General features: G+C 40.5%; 1 protein-coding gene across 2 annotated transcripts in view; it reads left to right on the top strand.

The window, feature by feature from the left end:
- LOC126263692 (CDK5 and ABL1 enzyme substrate 2) overlaps positions 1-25,502 on the top strand; it is a 167,754-nt gene that overhangs the window by 7,707 nt on the left and 134,545 nt on the right. For both annotated transcript variants that reach the window (XM_049960818.1, XM_049960817.1), the window contains exon 2: positions 20,421-20,566. In XM_049960818.1, coding sequence (XP_049816775.1) covers positions 20,421-20,566 — 146 coding nt within the window. The remainder of the gene's footprint in view (positions 1-20,420; positions 20,567-25,502) is intronic.

The following is a 25,502-nucleotide window of genomic DNA, read 5'->3' as shown; positions in this document are numbered from 1 at the left end:
GATACTACTGGTAATCTTGTGTCCCTAAGTCAGCCATCCAAACAGCCTTTCAAGACGCCAACACCTGGTTGCTGTCTTTTTGGTTTACGAAAAGCATATGACAACCACCTGGCGACATCATATGCTTGCCACATTATACAAGTGACGTCTTAGAGGCCTGCTCTCGATTTTTATACAAAATGTCCTGTCACTTCATACTTTCCGTGTCCAAGTTGGTGCCTCCCATATCTCCCACCATATCCAGGAGAATGGGGTTCCGCAGTGCTCTGTATTGAGGGAATCTCTATTTTTAGTGGCCATTAATGGTCTAGCAGCATCTGTAGGGCTGTCCGTTTCACCTTCTCTGTATGCAGATGACTTCGGCATTTCATACTGCTTCACCAGTACTGGTGTTGCTGAGAGGCACCTACAGGGAGCCATCCACAAGGCACAGTCATGGGCTCTAGCCCCACAGTTTCCGGTTTTTGGCCACAGTCTGTTGGCATCATACCGTTCATCCAGAACCTGGACTCTACCTCAAAGATGATCCACTCACTGTAGTGAAGATATATTGATTCTTAGGACTGGTTTTTGATGCCCGATTGACTTGGCTTCCTCACCTTCATCAGCTTAGACGGAAGTGCTTGGCAGCACCTCAATGCCCTCCACTGCCTGAGGAACACCAACTGAGGTGCAGATCGCTCTACACTGCTGCAGCTCTACAGAACCCTTGTTCAATCCTGCCTTGACTATGATGATCTGGTTTATGGTTCAACGGCGCCTTCAGTGTTGTGTTTACTCGACCCAGTGCACCACTGTGGTGTTCCTCTAGCAACAGGAGCTTTTAAGATGAGTCTGGTGACCAGTGTCCTTGTGGAGACCGGATTTCCTCCATTGCAGGTTAGGCGTGCACAACTCCTGGCCAATTATGTTACACACATTCGTAGTTCTCCTGCACATCAGAATTACTGTCTCCTCTTCCCACCCATGGCGGTTCATTTCCTGCATTGGCAGCTGAGGTCAGGGCTTCCAATTGCAGTTTGTGTCCGATCCCTTCTTTCTGAACTGGAGTCCTTGCCATTACCACCTGTACTTTAGATCCATGATCCATTCACTTACATCTCCATGGAGTACACCTAGGCTGCGGCTTCGGCTGGACCTGTCACATGGCCTTAAGGACTCAGTTAACTCTGCGGCTCTCTACTGCCACTTCATCTCGATTCTTGATATGTACTGAGGCCATGAAATGGTTTACACCGATGGCTTGATGGCTGATGATCATGCCAGCTTTGTGTCTGTCCATGTAGAACATATTGAACAGCATTCCTTGCCCGATGGCTGCAGTGTTTTCACTGCTGAGCTGGTGGCTATATCTCATGCTCTTGAGCACATCCATTCATGCCCTGGGGAGTTGTTTCTTCTGTCTATTGACTCCTTGAGCAGCATACAAGCTATCAACCAGTGCTACCCCTGTCATCCTTTGGTAGCGACCATCCAGGAGTCCGTCTATGCCCTGGAATGGTCCAGTCGTTCAGTGGTGTTTGTCTGGACCCCAGGTCATGTCTGAATCCCAGGCAATGAACTTGCCGACAGGCTGGCCAAACAGGTTACACGGTAACCACTTATGGAGATCGTCTTTTCTGCACCTGACCTGTGTTCAGTACTACGTCGCAAGATTTTGCGGCATTTGGAGACGGATTGGCATAACCTCAGTACATACCCTTAAGGAGACCACAAATGTGTGGAAGACCTCCATGCGGGCCTCTTGCAGGGACTCTGTGGTTCTCTGTCAGCTCCGCGTTGGCCACGCTTGTGTGACACACAGTTACCTCTTGCGCCGTGATGTCCCACCTTAGCGTCGGTGCGGCGCCCAGCTGACAGTGGCCCATATTTTGGTGAGCTGCCCTTCTTTGGCTGACCTGCAGTGGACTCTTCAGTTACCAGAGTCATTGCCATTAATTTTAGCTGACAACGCCTCATCGGCTTATTTAATTTTACGTTTTATGTGTGATGGTGGGTTTTATCATTCTATATAAGTTTTCGCGCTTGTCCTTTGTCCCTTTGTGTTCTTCACTCTAATGCTTTTAGGCTGATGTTTTAACGTGTGACAGAGTGACTGGCTATTCCTTATTTGTTCTCATGGTTGGCCAGCCATGGTCATCTGCTCTCTTGTTTTTATCCCTTCTGCCTGTTTCTTGCTTTTCTCTGTGGTCTTCTTTTCCAGTTTTGTCCATAGTAGTGTTATTCTGGTTCTTCCATTCTCCTGTTATTGTGCTGTACATCTCTTTTCTTTTCTGCTTTCCATTGTGTAATTATTTTACTGGGCACAAGGGATTGATGACTTCGCAGTTTGGTCCCTTCCCCCCCTCCTTTAAACCAACCAACAAACCAAGTATCTAATTTCTTTTTTATATTCTGTGCAGCTGATTTTGTATTGAGGCTGCTTTTAGCCTGCTCCGTTATTGAATTTAAATTATTAAAACTATCTTTAAAACTTTAAAAGTTTCTTTGCAACTAATTTCAATCTCACTATGGAATTTGTCCAGTTCTATATGCAATTCACTGTAAGGTTTGTCTGGTTTGATGGCCAGTTTCAACAGCAGCTTAAGGTTTGCACTTACGGAACTTCCTTGTACTCTACCCACAAACAATTTCTTTTATTTTTGTCACTCATTTCATCAGTATTTTCTAAACAATCAATAACAGACACTTTTACCTTTAACTGTTGAGATGTTGAATGTTTCTGCCATTTGTAGTTGCTGCTCATTCTTATAAACCAGTACCATCTAGTTTGTAGTTCCGTGCCACGATGGTTTGTTGACAGCTGGGCTCTGCTCTGATTGTCTGCAACTCAAAATGGTGTTGTCAATGTTAGTTGAACTCTTTTCTCCCACTGCTCAAAGTCCATCCCGTAGTGGTGTGCACTTCTTACCGTACTTAATGCAATATAATTCTCACTGTCTACACACTGTCTTGTTTACAGTCTAAACAGAGTTTTAGTTCCTTTGTGCCACAAGAAAATATGGTTGACTGTACAACAGTCACTTCACCACTGCAAATGAGTAGTTCAATGTCACCTTAATAATTCGTAAGTTAACTTTTTCATAGTGCCTCTACAGCATGATCCTCAATCTGCAGCACCAAAGGTAGCGATACTGACCTGATTCTCATAGTCTCTCCTTGATCAGTTCAAAGCTGAGAATCTGCACGAACATGGGGTGGTGCTTGTTCAAAGATATAGATGACACCCCCATTTAGATTGTACTAACACACACATTCATTCCTTGCAGAGTTTGATTATTAATAGTGGTGACCAGTTTGTCAACTAGATAAATTTATTAATGCACTGACTGAGATCAGCACCTTCAATTATAGTGGCAACATTAATTGTTCTATTGTGGCACAAGACACTTTTTACGTTTACTGAAAAGTCACAGTTAACACTTGACACAATCCTGTAGTAATTTGTGATAGTAGTTCAGTAATTCATTTAATTCACTCCATAATGAACATCCCTGTGTCCAACAATTGTTTGTTTCAGTGACAAAAACATTCCTCACTACCTGTCAATCATGACACAGTTGAGCTACAGTACAGTAATCACCCAAAAGTCTTTAAACATTAATGTTAATGTTGCTCATGGTTTTCACAGTTGAAAATTGCACAACTGAGGCATAATTAAACACTGAAAGTGCACGTCTTACTTGTGGGCTTTCGAGTCACGAACTGCCAATTTTGGATAATGTCTGACTACTTAAAAATGAGCATAAGAATAAACTGCTATTTTGTAACCTACATCATGCGTTAAAAATGGCTAGGCCATATTTTATTGTTTTCGATTAACTAGCAGAATTAACATCATTTTAGTTTATAGAAAAAGTTGCTCGTTAGAAAAATACATGGATGCTAGTTCTTAGACAATGTGGATCCCCTTGTTAACTTGTATGAGGACCATATTGCATATTATATAAATTACATAAAATTATTAAGTCATTAGTTAATTAATGCTGTTTACTGTAAAGAAGACATGTCAAGTTAAAGACACGCACAATTAAAAGATACTTACACAAAACTTTTGGCCACAGGCTTCATCAATAAAAGACACACACACACACACACACACACACACACACACACACCATTCACATACACGAGCAAGCACACCTCACACACACTCAACCTCCAACGCCAACCTCTTGGGCTAGAATGCAACTATCATGTGGGATGCAAGCAGCAGTCTGAACAAAAATGTTTTTTTGTTTGTCTTATATATCGCTCTTTTATGGCTATGCAAGTAGTCAGCACACTTCACTCTCCTGTGGCCCCAGTCAGAAGACATTTCAAACAGTCCTTTTCACAAAACACACTGCGACTGTGTCAACTGGCAAATGCCTCACAAAAACACAGAACTCACTGGATGGTCTCAGATTTCTTAGAAGCCTCTTCAGTAAGCAAATGAGCACTTAACAACTACAATACAGAAAACTGCAATGATCAACCACGACAAAGAAACTACATTAAAGTGTAAGAAATATCTGCAACAAAGAATGTGATAAGAAATAACTGCAAGAAAGACAAGAGAAATAAACATTATAACAAAGATATTAGTAAGAAACAACTTCAGTGAAGACATACATTACCCTTGGAGAGAAGGAAAAAAAAATTTTTTTTTAATAAAACCTGTCCAACGTAAAAATGGTAAAAATGGAAGCTCTTCTTTCAAGAGAATATAGTACTACAGGTACTAATCAACAGAAAATATATCTAATTTTTCTGATTTGGCATTTTCGAAAAAAAAAAAATTCTATAAATTATAAAAAAATTCAAAAGGTAACAGTAAAAGAACTTTGACAGATATGTCCAAACCGAGGACACCATTGTAATCATAAAGCAATTATCTTTGAAATTAAAAAAAACTTTAACAAAATATCAAGAACTGTTACAGAGATACAGTGTTTTAAAAAAATTTCCGAAATTCGCATCTTCAAAGTGGTGTTCGCAGTGACATCTTTGGAGGCCTGTATCTCAGGGCAGGAATTTTTTTGGAGAAAACAAAAAATGCGTGTTTCTTACCTGCTCATGAATTTCAACATGCTAAATTCAATGACATCCGATACCATGAAGGTAACGACCCTGCCTAAAGTGATACGGATTATGCCTCAAGTGTGTGGGACCTGTACCAGATAGAACTAACAGGGGGTATCGAATGTATACAGAGGAGGGCAGCGTGAATGGTCACAGGTTTGCTTAATCTGTGGGAGAGTATCACAAAGATACTGAAGGAACTGAACTGGGAGACTCTTGAAGACAGATGTAAACTACCGTGAGAAAGTCTATTAACAGACTTTCAAGAATCGGCTTTAAATGATTACTTTAGGGATATACTACAATCCCCTATATATCGCTTACACAGGAATCGTGAGGATAAGGTTAGAATAATTACTGCATAGAGGCATTCAAACAATCATCCTTCCCGTGTTCCATATGTGAATGGAACAGGAGGAAGTGGTTTGCAGAGTAAGATTTAGGTAACAACATGTACCAAAAAAGAAGTATTATTGGCAGTCTCGTAACTCATGCTGAATGTGTGTAAATTTGAACATCTTGAACACCTAAGCTGTGTTCTCAAACCACTCTGACTGTTTAGGCTACATCCAGAGCAGTGAAGTGCTAAAAGAAAGACTTTTGTTCCATTTATTGCTAGAATACTTGACAAAATTTTACAAAAATACTTTGAAAACGGACTATGAAAATGAATTCTGTTATTAATTAAAAGGCAATTGATGTCTGATGGTGTCATATCTATGTCACAAAATGTATGTATAAAAACATACAGGCCTACATTAAGAAGCAGTGCTGTGTAAACACTACCATTCTACCGGATGCTGTGGGAAGGAATATACAAAGCAATTTTGACAAACCCAAAAATACATTAAAAACTGCTGATACCATGTGTTTCAGTAATGTGTAAGTTTTTGCCGAAATCAATAGTTACGTTAAAGGTTACGTAAGCAAGCACAACAGATATTATGTTAAAAAGTGACAGCAAAGGTGATTCACGTACATGGAGTTTTCGGGACAATCTCATAGCAGAAACCATGTCAACCCTTGGTATCACAAATTATTTTGAACAGGGATGGCAACAGTTTTTCTCTGTGCACTGTGACAGTCATTTCTCCACTAGTTTTTCCAGCAGTCCTAGCCTTGCTGTGTATGGAAGAGAGCTGTAAGGTTTTTGAAGCAAGAAAGATTTTTTTACAGAAGTTAAGCTGTTGCTCTGTTTAGTTCATTAGATGGAGTATCTAACAAAGATAGAGAAAGGTCTGGAGTTCATCATCCTGCACAAAATAGTGATCTGTTGGCAAGTTGGGGGGGGGGGGGGGGGAGCAAACCAGGGTATCTGAACCGGGTGGCAATTTTGGGAGGGAGGGGGCAAATTAATATTCTTGAGGAAAAAATCCTTGTTTCACAAAGCACCTAGCATCCAGCGCACGTCGGTCTATCGGTTATTCATATGGTTTTCAAACGCACCCCTGCTGGTTTTTGAACACATTCTAAGTTGATTTCTGAATGAATTATAAGTTGATTTTTGAATGTGTGCATATTGTACATGATGCCTCTGTCAGGGGAATCGTCGTCACATCTAGAAACAAACTTTCCTGCACACAAAACAGGACAGGGCTTTACGAGCTGAGCGGAATCAAACCGAACCAGAGAATGCCAACTGCAGCTTGTTTATGTGGTTGATTCGGTTTGCGAATGTTCAGCGTTGTTATAATTACTAGCGAAATCCATAGATTCAGACTACCAGAGTGGAAATAAATGACTAACAATGAAAGAAAATTGCAAGACTGACTATCTGATAATAGGTCATTAATCGCCAAACGTGTCTTGAGTAACAGACAGCTACGTAGAAAAGTTTGAGCGTGCTCCACAGTCAAGTTGGGGCGAGCAATTATCTGATGGTGGTGGTTATGTGAAAAGGGTGTAGAGAGGGGAAAGAGAAGATCAACAGTAGAGATGGTTAATAAGACTGATTGTGTGGAGCATGTGGCTCCCTCCACTGCAGGTGGAAGGTGAAGGATTTTGAGTGACAAGAAGAGATGAGAGGAAGAAAAGGGTGGCAATATTGAAATGATACTGGAAAGTCCTGGCTGGAATAAAATAATGTAATGAGTAAAAGTAACCACTCACCATGTAGTTTAGGCACAGCACAGGTGACTAACATGCAGAGAAGCCTGATAACAGGTAAGAAAGATTACGCATTATCTTCTCGGTGTATCCAAGAAAGTGAAATTTTGACAGAAAATTTTTGGCCTTATTGCTACACTAGACAGGGCCAGTTGCAGTCCCCGGCTAGCAGCCATTTAACTTCCATTCTGGAAGTAGCGCGGGAAACGCATTCTACGAACTCATAATGACGGCTAACTGGAGAATAATCTCTGGGTAACTAAACCGGTGATTTTGACAGGGGTAGTAAAGTTAACTGGAGAATTAGTTTTGACAGTGGTAGGAATAGTTACAGAATTAGTGATGATAAGACTGTTTGTTAGAACGTGGAAGGAGAAGAAACGGAGACATCACACAAATTATGGAAGAAAATGACGATTCCAAATTTATACAAAAATTTTGTTGTATTTTTCGCTCTCGTGCATGAGAAACAGGAGCACATGAATGAAATGTGAAACTATTTCCTAATGTAAAGGTTTTTGCTTGTAGTAGGCCAAATAGGTATTTCGTATTGGTACTTCGTGAATTATTTTGTCGTATTATAAAAATGATCATTATTGCCAAAACAGTGTTGCTTAGATGGTGTGTGTTACAATTGCTGCAATATTAGAAAGGCCTCTTTTGTTTTATCCGGCACACAGTGACAAAATAGACGTAATCAGATCGAGAAACCACACCAGTCTTGGGTACTAATTGTATTAACAGCTCTTTCAGTATTAGACAACGACATTTCCATTTTTCACGTAGCAAAATATTTGACGGACTTTGGTAAGGTAATAGTTCTTTCGCAGAAAGGTAAGAACGCCATGTAAAGGTGTAGCAAGATTAGAGAGAAAAATTGCTAGGACCTAAGGATTGAAGAAATGTCTACTGTCTTGCCTGTCTCCTGTCTTTACTGGTTTTAGGTATCCTATATTTAATTTTATGTTACACAGAGGAGCAAGTTATTAGCTAGTAGGCAATAAAGAGTCCAGATTTTCTGAAGAGTACTTGTTCTCCTGGTTACAAATAATCCTATCCAGTATTGATTGCGAGGGGTTGGGCAGAATGTCAAACCGGCCGACTGGGAGCAGGATAGGCATTATAGGACATATTAATTCCCACTGTCCTGATATAGTTTGATGGCATCAGTTACAAAATATACACCTTTGAGTTCCACAGAGCAAAATACAGTAATGTGCACTATAAGAATGTTGTTTGAAGAGGCGTGGCACCAAATAACGTATCTTATATTTCCTCGTTACATTTCCTCGAAGATATATGTTTTATGTATCGGACTCTTCAGAAAGATATGCGCTACAAAATGAACTTATTTTTGAAAAGTCTGAGTTATAGTGCGGTGGGGGTGGGGGGGGGGGGGGATGGTAGTCTCCACGTGACCCGTGTTTACATTTAGCGATTTTTTCCGTTTCCTCAAACAAGATGGATTTCTGTGGCTGGGAGCTATCAAGTTAATTAAAATATATTCACATAATTACGGAAGGCTGAAGTATGTTATGTTAGCAGTTTCAGATTTTTTCTGACAGTCAAGCATTAATTGCCTTGCAGAACAATGAAGTTATTTTTGTCGGTTTGCTAAAGAAATTTGGCTTTTATTAGGGTTTCCTGCGGAGGCAGTGAATTTATTTGAAACGACGTGTTTTATTCCACACTTTATGTCTAGTTTCAACTGTTTGCTGCATTTCAAGTGCACGTTTCATCTTCTAGCACGTATGGCATTATGCCATAACAAAGAACCAAACATGAGATAATACAGTACTGGTACGCGAAGAAAATTTATGTCCTAAAAACCACACTCAAAAGTTTCATTATCAGGTCGAGACCTACGTCATTGGGAATCTGGACATACAAATGTGGCCTGTAAGGCGAACTATGCATTTCAGTATGGTTCACGAAATTCCGACGCTCTTGGAGTATCCTCTGATGTCTTGTTTCTTTAATGACAAGATGTAAGATCTTCTAATGTTTTACTCGTACGAACATACGGGCTTCCTACGTCACTATAGCTGCGCAAGCATGGTGATGCCTCTATCTGGCGCTGTCTGGCAACTGCTGAAATGAATCTATTTCTAACAAGTTGCAGGAAAATATTGCGAATTGTTCGAAAAGCGATATTTTTAAAGTAAATTTCCTTTTACGCAAGATGAACTATGTGCAAGAATGTACGATGAATTTCCTAAATCTCTTTTAAAAATCAACTCTTTGATGACAAGCCATTTAGAAGAATTTCTAGCCAGAAGATCGGAAATTTATGACGCTAATAAAAATTTTACTGTCATATTCCTGTAATGTATTTTAAAGTGCAACATGCGCTAAACAAATCAACATTACATGTGAAAGCTTAGCTTCTCTTGTAGCTTATTAATATTCAAGACAAATATTATATGCGTAAGCTTTTCTTTTCTTGTAGCAACGCTATGTATATTAATTTAAACCATTAAATTTTCCTGTTGGTGGAATTTTAATTTATACTTTCGTAATACGAAAATATGCAGCCAACATACATGTTGCTGCACATCAAAGGTCTTTCCAAAGCATGTTTTTCGCCCTGAGTTTCGATTTCTAAAATGCCGGGAAATTCTACACTGCTGTATAAAACCATATCCATTCAAAGGATACGTTTTACAGTTCCGAGGGAAAGTATACTGCCATTTAACACGGAAAAAGTTTATTTTCGCCTGGGAGAAAATGAATTTTTAACCGACAGATCCGGGAATTTCTTTTCCTTGTCCGTGTATACACCCTGTATTAGAACAGTTATTTGATCATTTTAGTAATAATTAGGTTAGTACTACAAACTCGTGTAGCTTTAAAAACTTTACATTTTATTATAAGCTCCTAATTTGGTCACAATGTAAATGTCCCAACATCTAAATTCTTTGGTAGGATCAATCAGCTGGACTCTTTTGCCCTTCAAGTAGTAAATTTCATTGGACTTGGCTGACCATTTCCAGTGGACCCTGGATTTCTCCAAGGCAGTATTAGTTATCTGTGCCATTTATAGTGTATCCTCGTAATTCACTGGGACAATCAGATCCACTTCCAGATTTTGAAGTCCCCCACCCAGGGGCCTCAACATTCTTTGGTGAGTACATTCTTGACTATCATGGGGCCCCAGCCTTTGCAGCATTGCTTCATCTTTGTGTGGTGCAAACACACACTTTGTACATCTACATGGATACTCTGCAAATTACATTTAAGTGCCTGGCAGAGGGTTCATCAAACCACCTTCACAATTCTCTATTATTCCAATCTCGTATAGTGCGCGGAAAGAATGAACACCTATATCTTTCCGCACAAGCTCTGATTTCCATTATTTTATCATGGTGATCATTCCTCCCTATGTAGGTTGGTGTCAACAAAATATTTTCGTATTCGGAGGAGAAAGTTGGTGATTGGAATTTCATGAGAAGATTCCGTCGCAACAAAAAATGCCTTTCTTTTAATGATTTCCAGCCCAAATCGTGTATCATTTCTGTGACCCTCTCTCCGATATTTTGCGATAATACAAAACGTGCTGCCTTTCTTTGAACTTTTTCGATGCACTCAGTCAGTCCTATATGGTAAGGATCCCACACTGCGCAGCAGTGTTCTAAAAGAGGACGGACAGGCGTAGTGTAGGCAGTCTCCTTGGTAGGTCTGTTACATTTTCTAAGTCTCCTGCCGATGTAAGTTGTTCGTGATTATAATACCTAGGTATTTAGTTGAATTTACAGATTTTAGTTTAAACTGATTTATCGTGTAAGTGAAGTTTAACGAGTTCCTTTTAGCACTCATGTGGATGACCCTCACTTGTCGTTATTTAGGGTCAACTACCACTTTACTCACTATTCAGATATTTTTTTCTAAATCGTTTTGCAGTTTGTTTTGATCTTCTGATGACTTTATTAGTCGATAAACGACAGCTCATCTGCAAACAAACCAAGACGGCTGCTCAGATTGTCTCCCAAATTGTTTATATAGATAAGGAACAGCAAAGGGCCTATAACGCTAACTTGGGGAATGCCAGAAATCACTTCTTTTTTACTCTATGACTGTCCGTCAATTACTACGAACTGTGACCCCTCTGACAGGAAATCACAACTCCAGTTACATAACTGAGATGATATTCCATAAGCATGCAATTTCACTACAAGTGGCTTGTGTGGTGCACTGTCAAAAGCCTTCCGGAAATCCAGAAATACGGAATCGATCAGAAATTCCTTGTCAATAGCACTCAACACTTCATGTGAATAAAGAGCTGATTGTGTTTCGCAGGAATGATTTTTTCTAAACCCTTGTTGACTGTGTGTCAATAAACAGTTTTCTTCGAGGTAATTCATAATATTCGAACACAATATATGTTCTAAAATCCTGCTGCATATCGACGTTAATGATATGGACCAGTAATTTAGTGGATTACTCCTACTACCTTTCTTGAATATTGGTGTGAGCTGTGCAACTTTCCAGTCTTTGGGTATGGATCTTTTCTCGAGCAAAGTGTTTATATGGAGCTAATGCATCAGCATACTCCAAAAGGAACCTAATTGGTGTACATTCTGGACCAGAGGACTTGCTTTTATTAAGTGATTTAAGTTACTTCACTACTCCGAGGATATTTACTTCTATGTTACTCATGTTGGCAGCTGTTCTCGATTCGAATTCTGGAATATTTACTTCGTCTTCTTTTGTGAAGACAATTCGGAAGGCTGTGTTTAGTAACTCTGCTTTGGCAGCACTGTCTTCGATAGTATCTTCATTGTTATCGCACAGAGAAGGCATTGATTGTTTCTTGCCGCTAACATATTTCACATACGACCAGAATCTCTTTGGATTTTCTGCCAGGTTTTGAGACAGTCATGAAAGCTGTTATAAGTATCTTGTATTGAAGTCTGCGCTAAATTTCGAGCTTCTGTAAAAGATCACCAATCTTGGGGATTTTGCGTCTGTTTAAATTTGGCATGTTTATTTCGTTGTTTCTGCAACAGTGTTCTGACCCGTTTTGTGTACCAAGGAGGATCAGCTCCGTTATTTGTTAATTTATTTGGTATAAATCTCTCAATTGCTGCCAATATTATTTCTTTGAATTTAAGCCACATCTGGTCTACACTTATATTATTAATTTGGAATGAGTGGAGATTGTCTCTCAGGAAGGCGCCAAGTGAATTTTTATCTGCTTTTTTGAATAGGTATATTTTTTGCTTATTTTTCGAGGATTTGGGGATTACAATATTCAATCTCGCTATGGCAACCATGTGTTCACTAATCCCTGGATCGGTTTTGTTGCTCGTTATTAACTCAGGATTATTTGTTGCCAAGAGGTCAAGTGTGTTTTCATAACCATTTACTATTCGCGTGGGCTCACAAACTAACTGCTCAAAGTAATTTTCAGAGAATGCATGTAGCACAATTTAAGATGATGTTTTATGCAAACCTCCGGAATTAAACATGTATTTTCACCAACATATCGAGGGTAAATTAAAGATACCACCAACTATTATCGTATGAGTCGGGTACGTGTTTTAAATCAAACTCAAGTTCTTTGAACCTTTCAGCAACTGTATCATCTGAATTGGGAGGTCGGTAAAAGGATCCAATTATTATTTTATTCTGGTTGCCAACAATGACCTCTGCCCATACTAACTCACAGGAATTATTTGCTTCAATTTCGTGACAGTTTAAACTACTTTTGACAGCAACAAACACGCCACCACCAACCGTGTTTAGCCTATCCTTTCGGAACACCGTTAGGTTCTTCGCAAAAATTTCGGCTGAGCTTATATCGGCTTTAGCCAGCTTTCAGTGCCTATAACGATTTGAGCATCAGTGCTTTCTATTAGCTCTTGGTGCTCTGGTACTTTCCCAACACAGCTGTGACAATTTTGAACTGTTATACCAATGGTTCCTGTATCTACGTTCTTCCTGAGTTCAGTCTGCACTCTTTGTGACTGAAGCCCTTCTTGCATTTTCCTGAGACCCTCTAACCTAAAAAACCACCCAGCCCATGCCATACAGCCCCTGCTACCCGTGTAGCCGCCATGCGTATAGTGGACACCTGACCTATTCAGTGGAACCTGAAACCCAACCACCCTATGGCGCAAGTTGAGGAATCTGCAGCCTACACAGTCGCAGAACCATCTGAGCCTCTGATTCAGACACTCCACTCAGCTCTGTACCAGAGGTCCGCAATCAGTCCTGTTGACTATGCTGCAAATGGTCAGTTCTGCTTTCATATTGCAAGCAAGACTGGTATCCTTTACCACTTCTGTTAGCCACTTGAAACCAGAGAGAATCTCTTCTGATCCAAAGTGACACACGTCATTGGTACTGACGTGAGCAACCACCTGCAGTTGGCTGCACCCTGTGCTCTTCATGGCATCTGGGAGGACCCTTTGCACATCTGGAATGACTTCACCCGGTACACACATGGATTGCACATTGGTTTTCTTACCCTTCTTGTCAGCCAAATCCCTAAGTGGCCCCGTTACATGCCTAACATTGGAACTCCCAACTTCCAATAATCCCACCCTCTGTGATTGCACGGATCTGGCAGGCTTAGTGGTTTCCTCTGAAACAGGACAGCATCTGGCTCAGCAACAGTGTCAGCCACAGTCAGCACCTGGAACTTACTTGTCAGACAAACCGGGGAGGCCTTACAAGCGGCTGCCTGGGAAGTCTTTCGCCATCTGCTTTGCCCTTGGCGACCACACACTCGACCACAGGTGAGGGGTCAGCCTCCGTGTGAGCAATAACTGGGCTGGCCATCGGTGAGGACTGATCAGAGGACTTGGACGTGCTGGACGTCTGTTGGATCCCCACGACCGGCCCACAACAGTGGTGCCCATCCACTGCAGCCTCAAGCTGTGTAACCGAAGCCATCACAGCCTGAAGCTGAGAGCATAGTGCCACCAACTCGGCTCGCATCTGCACACAATAATTGCACTCCCTGTCCATACTAAAGACTGTGGAAAACTAAACTATACAGATAAACTCTACTGTAGACCCTGAGGAAAATGCATGAAATGAAATGTATCTAATAGTACGCAGATATTCAAAAACCTAACTACCGAAGCACTCAGGTGAAACTAAATAATTTGCCCCTGGATTAGAAACTTGTACTATGTCACAAAATCAGTTTACTTTCCACTGCAAACAAAAACACGACAACTGTGGCTATTAGATATTAAATTTACTCACACAAACTCAAGAAACTAAACTATTAAAGCACACAGATGATATAATAAAATTCGCTCCTGGTTAGGAACACATAAATGTCACAAAAGCAGTTACTTCCCTGTTGCTGCTTCTGTCTCGGTCGGCTACTCTCTCCTACCTCCTCTGACTTTCTGTCGGACAGTCCATTTGGTGCAGACCCTGTTTGGACTTGATTCACAATTTTGGTATTTATTTCTAGTTTCACTCACTGTGCTGTCTTCACCTTCCATTAACTATTATATGTTCCCCATTATTGGGTCTGACCTGCCACATTTTCCAAATTTTACAGAAATGTGTGTCTGCAGGGAAAGTCATCCACTGAGGTGTATGCTCAGCCTCTGTGCCTTTCCAACCTGGCACCCTTTCTTCCTGTTGTAGTATGCCCAAAACCCAGCATGGTAACCATCCTGTTATGGGGACGGGGGTGGGGGTGTCAAGTGCCTGCACAATGGTAGTCTCCTGACTATGCAGTGATCACATTGTTGGTGCCTGCTCTGTACACTCATCATGTATTCCATGGAGTATGTCCCCATCATAACCTGGGGCACAGGAATGCACTTCATCTGTCATGACCATAGAGGACGAAGGGAGAAGAGTTGCTATCGGGGCCTTCATCTTGGCTTTTGAGAGTGATACATTGCCTGAAAAGGTCAAGGTGGTTGTCTGTTGGTGTGACGTGAAACCCTATGTTCCTCATCTTATGAAATGAAATGCTTCAGTAGTAGGAAGCTACCCCTGTCTGCAGGGCTTGTGAACATCTGCTGCAGGCAAACGTTCCTTGTGCCCTCCCTCATCTGTGTAAATTGTTGTGGACTCCACTCCTCCTCCTCCTCACCACATTGCACCATTTTTAAACATGAGAAGAAAATCCAGGAGAATAAGACTCCGGACAAGCTCACATCAAGAGGCCTGCAAAAATTAGGAGCCTCTTAATCCAAGGCAAATGACACAATGTGCTACATCTGCAATGTCATCATCTTCTCTGTCAATGGTGCCTTCCTCTGTTGCGACTCTTACAGTGGGCCATCAGAGCTACCTGCTAATACCTGCCGCCAGGCAGTTGGGGCCCCTTCTGGTGCTTCCACTGCACCCACTTCGGGAGTATTGCCTTCGCACTTGCCGGAGACACCGATCCCCATCCCCCAACTTGAGGCACCTCTTCCTCTTCTGACTTCTCTATCTAGGAAGAAGCCCCCTGGGACTCTTCCTTCCATGGCTCCTGCTGGTCCATGACCAGATGTCCAGTGGCTGATGGAACCACAAGCTGTTGGCAGTCAGACTTCTTCCTCTTCCTCTGTCCCTGAAAGAAATTCAGGGAAATCTTCTCAGTCCTCATTTTTAAAGTAGAAGGACAGCAAAGATAAAAAGACGTCTTCTAACATAAAGGAAATTCTGGTGGCCCTCATGCCACTGGACTCTGCATGTGCTCCTTCTGTGCCCAAGGTGGAGATCCCAGTGGCCTCTGATGCATCATATCTCCCCAAGGTAATGTGCCACAGAACCTATGTCAGTGGATCCCTTGATGTCTCAACCGGTTGCAGCACATGACCCTGGGTCACAACCTGCCCCACCCACCCCCTGGGTTGATTCATACCCTCACAGTATTCAGACAGTCTGATCCTCCAGTGGAATTCTAACGGATTTTTCCATCACCTGGCTGAGCTATGGCAGCTTTTAAGCATATACCTTGCATTCTGTATTGCCATCCAGGAAACATGGTTTCCAGCAACTCAGACTCCTGCCCTTCATGGCTACCAAGGTTATTTAAGAATCATACAGACTATGAGAGGGTATGGGGTGGCTTCTGTACATATGTGGCAGACACTGTTAAAGTGACCTTGTGCCTCTTGATGCATCACTGGAGGCTGTGGCTGTTCGGATATGGGTGCATCAGGATTTTACCATCTGTAATGTTTATCTCCCTCCCGATGACGTCATGTCCCAGGATGTAGTGCCTACATTACTCCCTCAGCTCCCCTCCAACCTCTCCTAGTCTTGGCTGATTTCAATGCCCATAACCCTTTGTGGGATGGAAAAATGATTGCTGGCCATGGTAAAAACACCAAAATGTTACTAGCACAGCTTAATCTTTGCCTCTTGAACTCTGGTGCCCCCACACACTTCATCATGGCACACAGATCTTATTCAGCTATTGATCTCTCCTTTTGCAGTCCTGGTCTTCTACCATCTATCCACTGAAGGATCCACGATAAACTGTGAGACTGTGACCAAATTGTGACCTTGTATCTTCCGGGTGCGTTTGTAGATTACAATGGTGATCCAGTTTTTTGAGATGTTTCCTATGCAGCCACTAATGTCCGTAATTAAAGGCAGGAATACTTTAGATGTAACCGGCACTTGAGCATCGCTATGATTTCTACACGGTGGTCTTAAAGCTCTTTTTACCTCAGTGAACAAACAACCATTTTTGAGCAATGTGTTGGTGAAATGTTTGAATTCTGTGTCAAGCAACTATGGTTCACAGATGTTCCTTGCTCTATCTGCCAATGTTTTTACAATGCCTCGTTTTTGATGTGGGTGCTGGTTCAAATCCTAGTTTAGGTAATGGTCTGTGTGCGTAAGTTTTCAAGAAAGAAGATGGTTCACTGAAAACTCACGCTGGGGTTTGAACAGCATCAGCGGACGATAGCAGTCAACGATGGCCAGTTGTGCTTGGGTATTCAAAACGTAATGTCACGCCATGCGCTGAAGCATGCAAAAACGGAATTTTGCTGCAGTCAGTAGTGAACTGGGGTATGAATCAGAGGACATTCAAAGAAGCTACAATCTCCCTTGAAAATGCCCTCCACAGAAGGGGACAAAATATTGGGATTTAATGTGGAATCCGTTTGACCACCACATAATAGCCCAGAACATTTTACTGATTGTGTCAATTTCTTTCGCCATGAAATTGTGTATGGTTTATTGTTTTTCTTCTTGCGGTTGTTGTTCTCTCGCTGCTAGATGTTCAAACTTGGAGGATTGTTTGGTTGTAGTACTGCACTGAGATTGGTCTGCTTGAGCTCAATAGGCAACATGTATCCACTCCCAAGAATCGGGCAAGAGTAAAACAGCCTTTTGTAAGTGGAGTACAAGCAATTCCTTAGATGTTGTGTCCAGTCACCAATATGTGTACTGGGTGCTTTACCTTATGAGGGCCAGACTTGCTCTTCTTGTGACCTGGTAGTTGGCCACAATATTTAAATGATAGGTGATCATTGTGAATGTTGATATTATGCCATGGTCATGGCACCTCATCAAGAAGGTGAGAGAGGTGAGGTAACACTCTTTTCTGTCACAAAGCTTATACAGCTTCTCATATACCTCTCCATAGAGAAGACTGGGGAGGTGATTTTACGTCCTCCTAGTGCCCAGTGATTCAACTGTTTTTACTGCTCTCGTTAGTCCAGTTGGGAGTAGATCTTCATGTAACGTGATATTTTAACAGTGTGTCTTACCAGCATCTCAAGGTGATATCTGCATAGTAGTATCTTTGCTACATAGTGCCTCCTTTATACCTTATTGCTTCCATCCACTCCGCACCAACACACCCCTAGTCACGTGTCATATGCCTCATTAGGTGGGGGGGGGGGGGGGGGGCAGACAGGATTGCTGAACGCTGATCATGAAGTCTGGTCACTCAGAGTACTTCTGTCGCCCCCATCAGGTTCAGAAGTTGCTCTCGGCCAACGTTGTGACTTCAGTTGGCTGAGTGCTGGCCTCAAGCTTTACTGAGAGTGAAGCTACTGTCCCTGTTGATAGGCAGTTCGCCACATGTATGTCTATAACCTCCTCTATAACCCAGTCTCAAAACACTGAGGCCTATCTTAGCACTTTTTTTGTTCTTATTTCATTGAATCCCCTGTAACCAAGCAATGTTCTGCAGCCACAGATTTTGTTAAAAGTTACACCACCTGCACTGCTTTGCACCTCCAAGCCTCCAACTGCCACCATCCTTCACAGTACAAGGGTGTGCTACATACACTGGTTCCACAGGGTCCATGCAATATCAGATGAAGAAAACCTGCCATGTGAGCTTAGCCATCTTAGACATATTCAAAATGAATGGATATTTTGGAAAACAAATCTGATGTGCTTTCGAGCAAGAAGTACAGGTCCAGCAAATAGAACATGACAAGCAGTATAAAACCATGGCCTATCTGCCATACGCCAGCAAAACATCAAACAAAACTGGCAGAATCTTGACTCATTATAACACACTTTGTTTTCCATCCACATTCAAAAACAAATGCGCTGTTAGGTACAGTGAAAGATGACTTGGTGTCTGTAAACTGGGTGTCTACCGTATTTTGTGCAAAAGTAGTAAGGCTTATTTTGGCTGGGCTGTGCAGACAGTCGAAGAAAGATGCAAGGAGCAAAGAAGACACACCAAACTTAAACAACCAACAGAATCTCAGGTACAGAATATTGCATGGTTAGAGAAAACTCAGTGAGTTACGAACAAAGGGATGTGCTAAAACAGATCTCATCATTTTGGGGTTGTGTCCTAAATGATTCTATTGAAATATGAGTGGAAGATGGTCTGACAGACAGAGACAGTGGCTTCACCCTCAATAAATAATTTTTCACATTTATGCCAGCCAGGAGAATCCTCTTAAGCGATTTCTCTGATTTGCTTGTAGGTCTGGTCTTCAAATGTGGAGTAGTTATGGTAAGGATGAGGTTGTTTAGAGTGATATTGAAAGAACTTTTTGGGTCATTTTCAAGTGGACATTGGGGGAGAGATTGTATGCTAAAGCTGAGTGGCCATTTGTATGTGGAAAATTTGTGCATAATGAAATAACATTAATGATGACAAGCAAGGTCCCATATAGGATAAAGGAAATGGTATTCCAGGAAATGGTTCAAATCTTTAATGTAGAGTGGGAGGCTCCAGGTAGTGGGTTGGAGGTGCTGGTCTACCAGAATTGAGATGTGTTTGGTTGGGGCGTTGGAGCCATCACCTTCCTAACCTTTGTAATCTCATTGCCAGACATTATGACCATCCCTACTCCATTGTCCCCACCCTTACAATCATTACTGCTGAACAAACTGTTCCACGCAACCACCCATTGCTATTTACTCCAGTCAATCCAACAACATCAAAAGCACAGCAACATGTGAAACCATGCATTTTGTTTACAAATTAAAGGTGTCCACTTCACAGATAGTTCATATAGAATGACCAATATTAAACAAACCAAGCACAGAAATGGATCTAGAAGAAATGTCCTTTCATGAACATCCAGATACCCAGTTACTGGGCATGCTCTGCAGAACACCTCAAGAGGCATGAAGCCTGGTACATCACATAGGCCGCACCGCCTCTCTTTTACATCTTTCTCTTCATCCTTGTTTTCTCTTGTTTGAGGAGGGAACATAAAAAGTCTAAGCTAGAAATAACTTTTTTCTATTTTTGAATGTTTCTGTTTGCAGTACTTGGAATTTCAACTCCTAAAAGTAAGCACTGACAAAAAAATATGTCCCTTGGTAATTTAGCAGTTGTTAAATTTATGTAGTGTTTGTCCTTGGCCCTACTTTTTTTTTGACAGGTAAGTAGACAGCTCCCCTCTGTGCCCAAAATAAGTGCCTGGAAATTCGAAATTTTTTCAAAGGATAAGTTTTTTAGGTTCATCAGTGATTTAAGTTATTTGAACATTATTCCATATACTTATTTGATTAGAAATGAATGATATGGTTTATGAATGAATGTGAGAAACTTGAACTTCGTAATCTTTCATGAATAATAGGAGAAATAGTAATCTTTCCATTTTATATGCCATATAATTCTTTCACTATTCACCACAGTGTACACACAGTACAATGGACTACATGTGCTACATAATAGGATATTAATAACGAATGTAGTTTTATAATTGTGGATTGAATACGAATTCTTGCATTTTGTACTGTGTGCATTAAATAGAAATTGTGTTAATAATTTTTGGTGTCCCAATATTTTCTGTTTTTGCTTTCTGTTGCATAATATTAGCCTTATTATTTGTTCTTGTTTTTAGGACAAATACCACTGGCAGTGACTGTGGAATTGAAAGAAAATTTGGATCTATTAACTACAGAAGGCGACTTGTCCATCAAACTTCACTCGGTGATGAAAGATATCGACATAATTTCAGTAGCAGTGAGAGCCTTGGTTCCAATTTAGGTGTGACTCTTATCTGTCTATCTGCTTCTAGTAGTCTCAGCAGTGTACTAAAACAGTTGGGGTGCTAAACTAAAACTCATTTTGAATATAAAATCACAAACTCTGAATAGATCTGAAGGACAGGCCAGTTTCCTACTATATCTCTTACTTTATAAAGGCTGAGTATGATTCAACTACAGGACAGTTGTTAAATATCCTTAAATTGCTGTATGAATTTGGTTTGTTTTAAAACCCTTCAGTTATGTTCTTTGTGTTGTGTTTTTTTTTCATAAGTTCTGCTCTACCCTTAAAAAGTAAGTATATTTAGATAGTAAAGTTCATAATGTGCAAGCACACATTGTTCAGTGGAAAAAGTTTCTAAAAATCTCTCCTGCCCCACTCCATCACCATTCCTTCCCTCCTTCCTTACACCCTTCTTTATATTAACACGTGTCGAATAATTTAAATAAAAGTTTTCCAAAAATGAAAGAAAATTGCAAGACTGACTATCTGATAATAGGTCATTAATCGCCAAACGTGTCTTGAGTAACAGACAGCTACGTAGAAAAGTTTGAGCGTGCTCCACAGTCAAGTTGGGGCGAGCAATTATCTGATGGTGGTGGTTATGTGAAAAGGGTGTAGAGAGGGGAAAGAGAAGATCAACAGTAGAGATGGTTAATAAGACTGATTGTGTGGAGCATGTGGCTCCCTCCACTGCAGGTGGAAGGTGAAGGATTTTGAGTGACAAGAAGAGATGAGAGGAAGAAAAGGGTGGCAATATTGAAATGATACTGGAAAGTCCTGGCTGGAATAAAATAATGTAATGAGTAAAAGTAACCACTCACCATGTAGTTTAGGCACAGCACAGGTGACTAACATGCAGAGCAGCCTGATAACCATGAAGTTCTGAGACCGCACCTGTAACTAGTTCTTCTACTCGCATGATATTTCAGCTGCAAAACATCTAGCAACTTTCTGTGTGAGGCCTAGTAATAATGGTATAGGATTCCTGTTTGTCTTATAGACCCTTGGATCACACCAACTCACATTTAGTCACAGTATCAGCTGAAGAAAAGCTGTTCGAGTGGCAAAGACATGTCTTGGCTGCATATCCCTCACTATGAGCATTGTTAGTTATAAACTGTGATCATAAACTTTGGGCCATAGTAACAAGGACAAACTGTTGTTGTCTACAAGAGTTAATCAACATAAACACCAGATTCCACACAGCATCCAAACTGAAAACATTATTGTGATTATGTCTTTCATCAGGTAAATTCCCATAGCATTCTTGATGATTGAATCCAAGAAGAATGATGTAGATACCAGAATTTGTATGTTGTCATAGTTCATAGGGTGAACAGTCTCAGTCCAGTGACAGGGTACCCTGCCAGTCATAGTTCTTGTATTGTTTAAATAATTTTCTGATGTATGCCAGCTGTACAATGTGGGACCTTACACGCATTGCAGCAGGACAGGTTGGTCCCTCACTATCCATTAAACAATCAATCTGCCCACCTGGATGGGATTCAGGTTGTCTGATCCTTCACTCTGTGATGGTAGATACTGGTTTACCTGACAAAAACACCATTGACGAAACAAAGTCCACATAACTGCAGTCCATGGGCAATAGCTGAAAGTTAGTTAAACTATCAAGCATTCAGGATTCTTGCATGACTGATTAGAAATAAATGTCTAAAATTCCCATTAAGTTGGTTTATTGTCTTTAAAAGACGGAAAATGGCTATCAGGTCTGTATTTAATATCCCAGCATCAATTATACAATGTTACTGACTGTGTTAAAAGTTCACCTGTGTTAAAAGTTCGACCTATATTGTGAACATTCTGAATGATCATTGACCCATAATTATTTGCAAGTTAAACATTCAGTCATTCAGTTGGCTTCTTGTAAAGAAGTTCTCACCATAAAACCTCGTAATCTACATGAAACACACCTCGCGGAGTTTATGTACGACAGAAAGGTTCACACACGAATATCTCCTGAAATGCACCAGTCACCAAGCTCAAACTTTCAAAAAATACTCAATATTGTTGTCGCTTTCCATCAACAACACAAAACTGGTAAAACACTTTAATTACTTCATTTTAATCCACATTTGATTAGTGTGATTTAACATAGATGTTTACCAGAAGATGGTTCCCAAGCGACTGTATCAACTTGTAGATCTGAGGCACAAAGACCTACTTAGACATGCAGGAAATGCTGAATTCCTAAGGCTAGCTTGTTAAGCAGCCAATCAGATCATCTTGAGCACTTCTGTACTCGTGGCATTTCTGATGTCAGCCAATCAGATTACAGAAAGAAATGTAGACCAGAAATTTCATAATTCCAAAACTAAATAAAATTAAACGAAAAGAAAGTTAGATATATTTTCACAAAAATAAATGTAATGCTCAACACCCCTTCTGGTTGCATTTAACAGAATCAAGCTCACTTGGACATACGTCACAAATTCCTGTATTGCACAATAATTTTATCATGCATACATTTTCATAGTTTTAATAAAATATCACATTCTCCCTTTATGTATGCCCTCCATTCACTCTGTCTCTCCAAGACACTGACACGACCAAAACACAATGAAACAATAATTTGCCAAATTACTTTTAATTGTTCCAGAAAACTGTGGTAATGAAACTAAAGACAATTCCAAAAAATTCGATTATATGGACCTGTTGTCTTGGTTATAGTTTTAATTGATACTATAGATGAATACATTACAGTCCCTAACAGAGTTTCACAATGCAAGCACAGTTATTATGTGTTTTAGGTAAAAATTTATATTTCTGAAAGTGTTGAAGTTGTTGATTTGAAATTCTAACATTATGATTGTGTTATCCATGGAATTTGTATATTAAGTATGAAAAATATCGATTAATATTTGGTAGTTCTTCTTCAGATTCATAGGGAGTATGTGTATTATACCGCACGCAGCATTAGTCAAGTACATGGCACACCCGGCCCGTAGTCAGTGTCAGCTGTGCCAGCATGAGAATCAAAATCTGCTCTCCTTCCGGCTCCACAGCAGGCTGTTTCCAATGCAAGATGACAGTTCGTAGTAATTTGCTACGTTGCAGCATCTGCTTTATGAAGCATCAAATCATCCTTCATAAAACTGAATAGAGCAGCTGTGTATGTTTGTGACAGGCAAAACAGCACTTTTGCCTTTTTTTTTCTTAGCATCCAACCAACTAGCATCCCACCATAGTGGAGAAACATCCTTAATTGAAACCTTTGATCAGCCTCTTGAACTAGGATTTTCACCTTTGATTTGTATTTCAACACTTTACAAACAAATTTAATGTGCTAGATGGTCAAACATTCTCTTCAGATGGTCCTCACAAACAAAACGGGTGACATGTGTGTAATTGTCTTCGAGGGCACCATCTGTCTGTGAAGTAAGATAACTGCCCACTTACAGGTACAAATACATGTGTGCAATCTAGTGGTAAACAGCATGTCCCAGGAAGCTGGCAACTTTATCTGTGAATTAACTGTTGGAACAGCATGAACAGTATATTTTGTGTGAGACGGCGGCAAAGTGCATCATGTGAAATATAATAGACCTCTCTGGTGCTGTTGTACACTCTGAGTTTTATGTGTGTAATATAATGTTCCTTGGTTGTTCTGTTCGATGTATTTTACCTGTACGTGGAAATATAATTAATGGCACTAAATGTCTTTTTCTCACTATTACTTATTCAACTGTGTTGATTCTAATAGGTTATAGGTCCAGCAATGCATTTGTAATAAGTATATCCATAATATAGTAGTGAGAAAGTATGGGAAAAGTTCCAAGTAGTGCACTTGTGTGAAGTAAGAGTTATCCTTACAAGACGAACACAACTATTTTGTATTATTCTTCGGTATTATTCTTTACGTTAAGAAAGATCAAAGTTACCATTAAAATGAGCATGGCACAAATTCCGCAGATTGAAAGATTTAAAAGTTGCAAAAACTAGGCAATGTGGAAATTTGCAGTAGAAGTGTATTTACGTTTGGAGATACATGGGATGTGGTGGATGGGAAAATGAAATCCACAGATCAGAATTATTCAAGTAAGAATAGGAAAGCAAAATCAAAGTTGATATTACTGGTTGACTCAGTGAATTATGTTCACGTTGAAAAAGCAAAAAAAGTCTGGGACAAATTACAAAGTGCATTTGAGGATGGAGGTTTTACAAGGAAAGTAAGATTATTGCATGAGTTAACTACCACTCAGCTGGACAAATTAAAGAGTGTAGACGAATACGTCAACAAAAATAATAGCCACATCAAACTGAATGTGAAGCATTGGGTTTGCTATCAAATGGATAGGGACACCACTGTTGGCAGGGCTGAGCGAAAGGTATGCGCCTATGATCATGGAGCTGGAAACCTCAGTTACAGCGATCACGGGCGACACTGTTAGTGAAAATTCTACAGGATGTAAAGAGTACTCCAAGCTGTCATGTACTGGAGAAGGAAACTGCATGTGCTCTTTATTCAGAAAACAAAAGGAGGAAATCAGTGGGGTGCTACAGATGTCAGAAGAAGGGGCATATTGCATCCCAGTGCAGAGAAAAAGTAAACCCAAGGTCAGACATGCAGCAAAAGAGGTATATTGCTGATAGCCCGGAGAGAGGGACCAATAGGCACACTCATGTTTTTATTCTTTTGAAGACGTGGGTAATTGTTAACTGGAATGGATTTTAGACTCAGTTGCATCTGTGCATATTGTTAAAGACAAATCTCTTCTTTATGATGATAAAAGACAAGACTCATATGGGAATATCTACTGCTGATGGCAGCAAGCTCCAGTGTCATTTGGCTGGGAAACTAGACCTACATGTAAGTGTAAATGGTGAACCCGAAACGGTTACAGCACATGATGTTCATTATGTAAAAACAGTTGCGACTAACCTACTGTCTGTAGGGGAAATTGTCAAGAAGGGA

The sequence above is a fragment of the Schistocerca nitens genome, chromosome 6, assembly GCF_023898315.1.
Source record: "Schistocerca nitens isolate TAMUIC-IGC-003100 chromosome 6, iqSchNite1.1, whole genome shotgun sequence".
Taxonomy (NCBI): domain Eukaryota; kingdom Metazoa; phylum Arthropoda; class Insecta; order Orthoptera; family Acrididae; genus Schistocerca; species Schistocerca nitens.
This window is presented reverse-complemented; position numbering and strand designations above follow the sequence as displayed.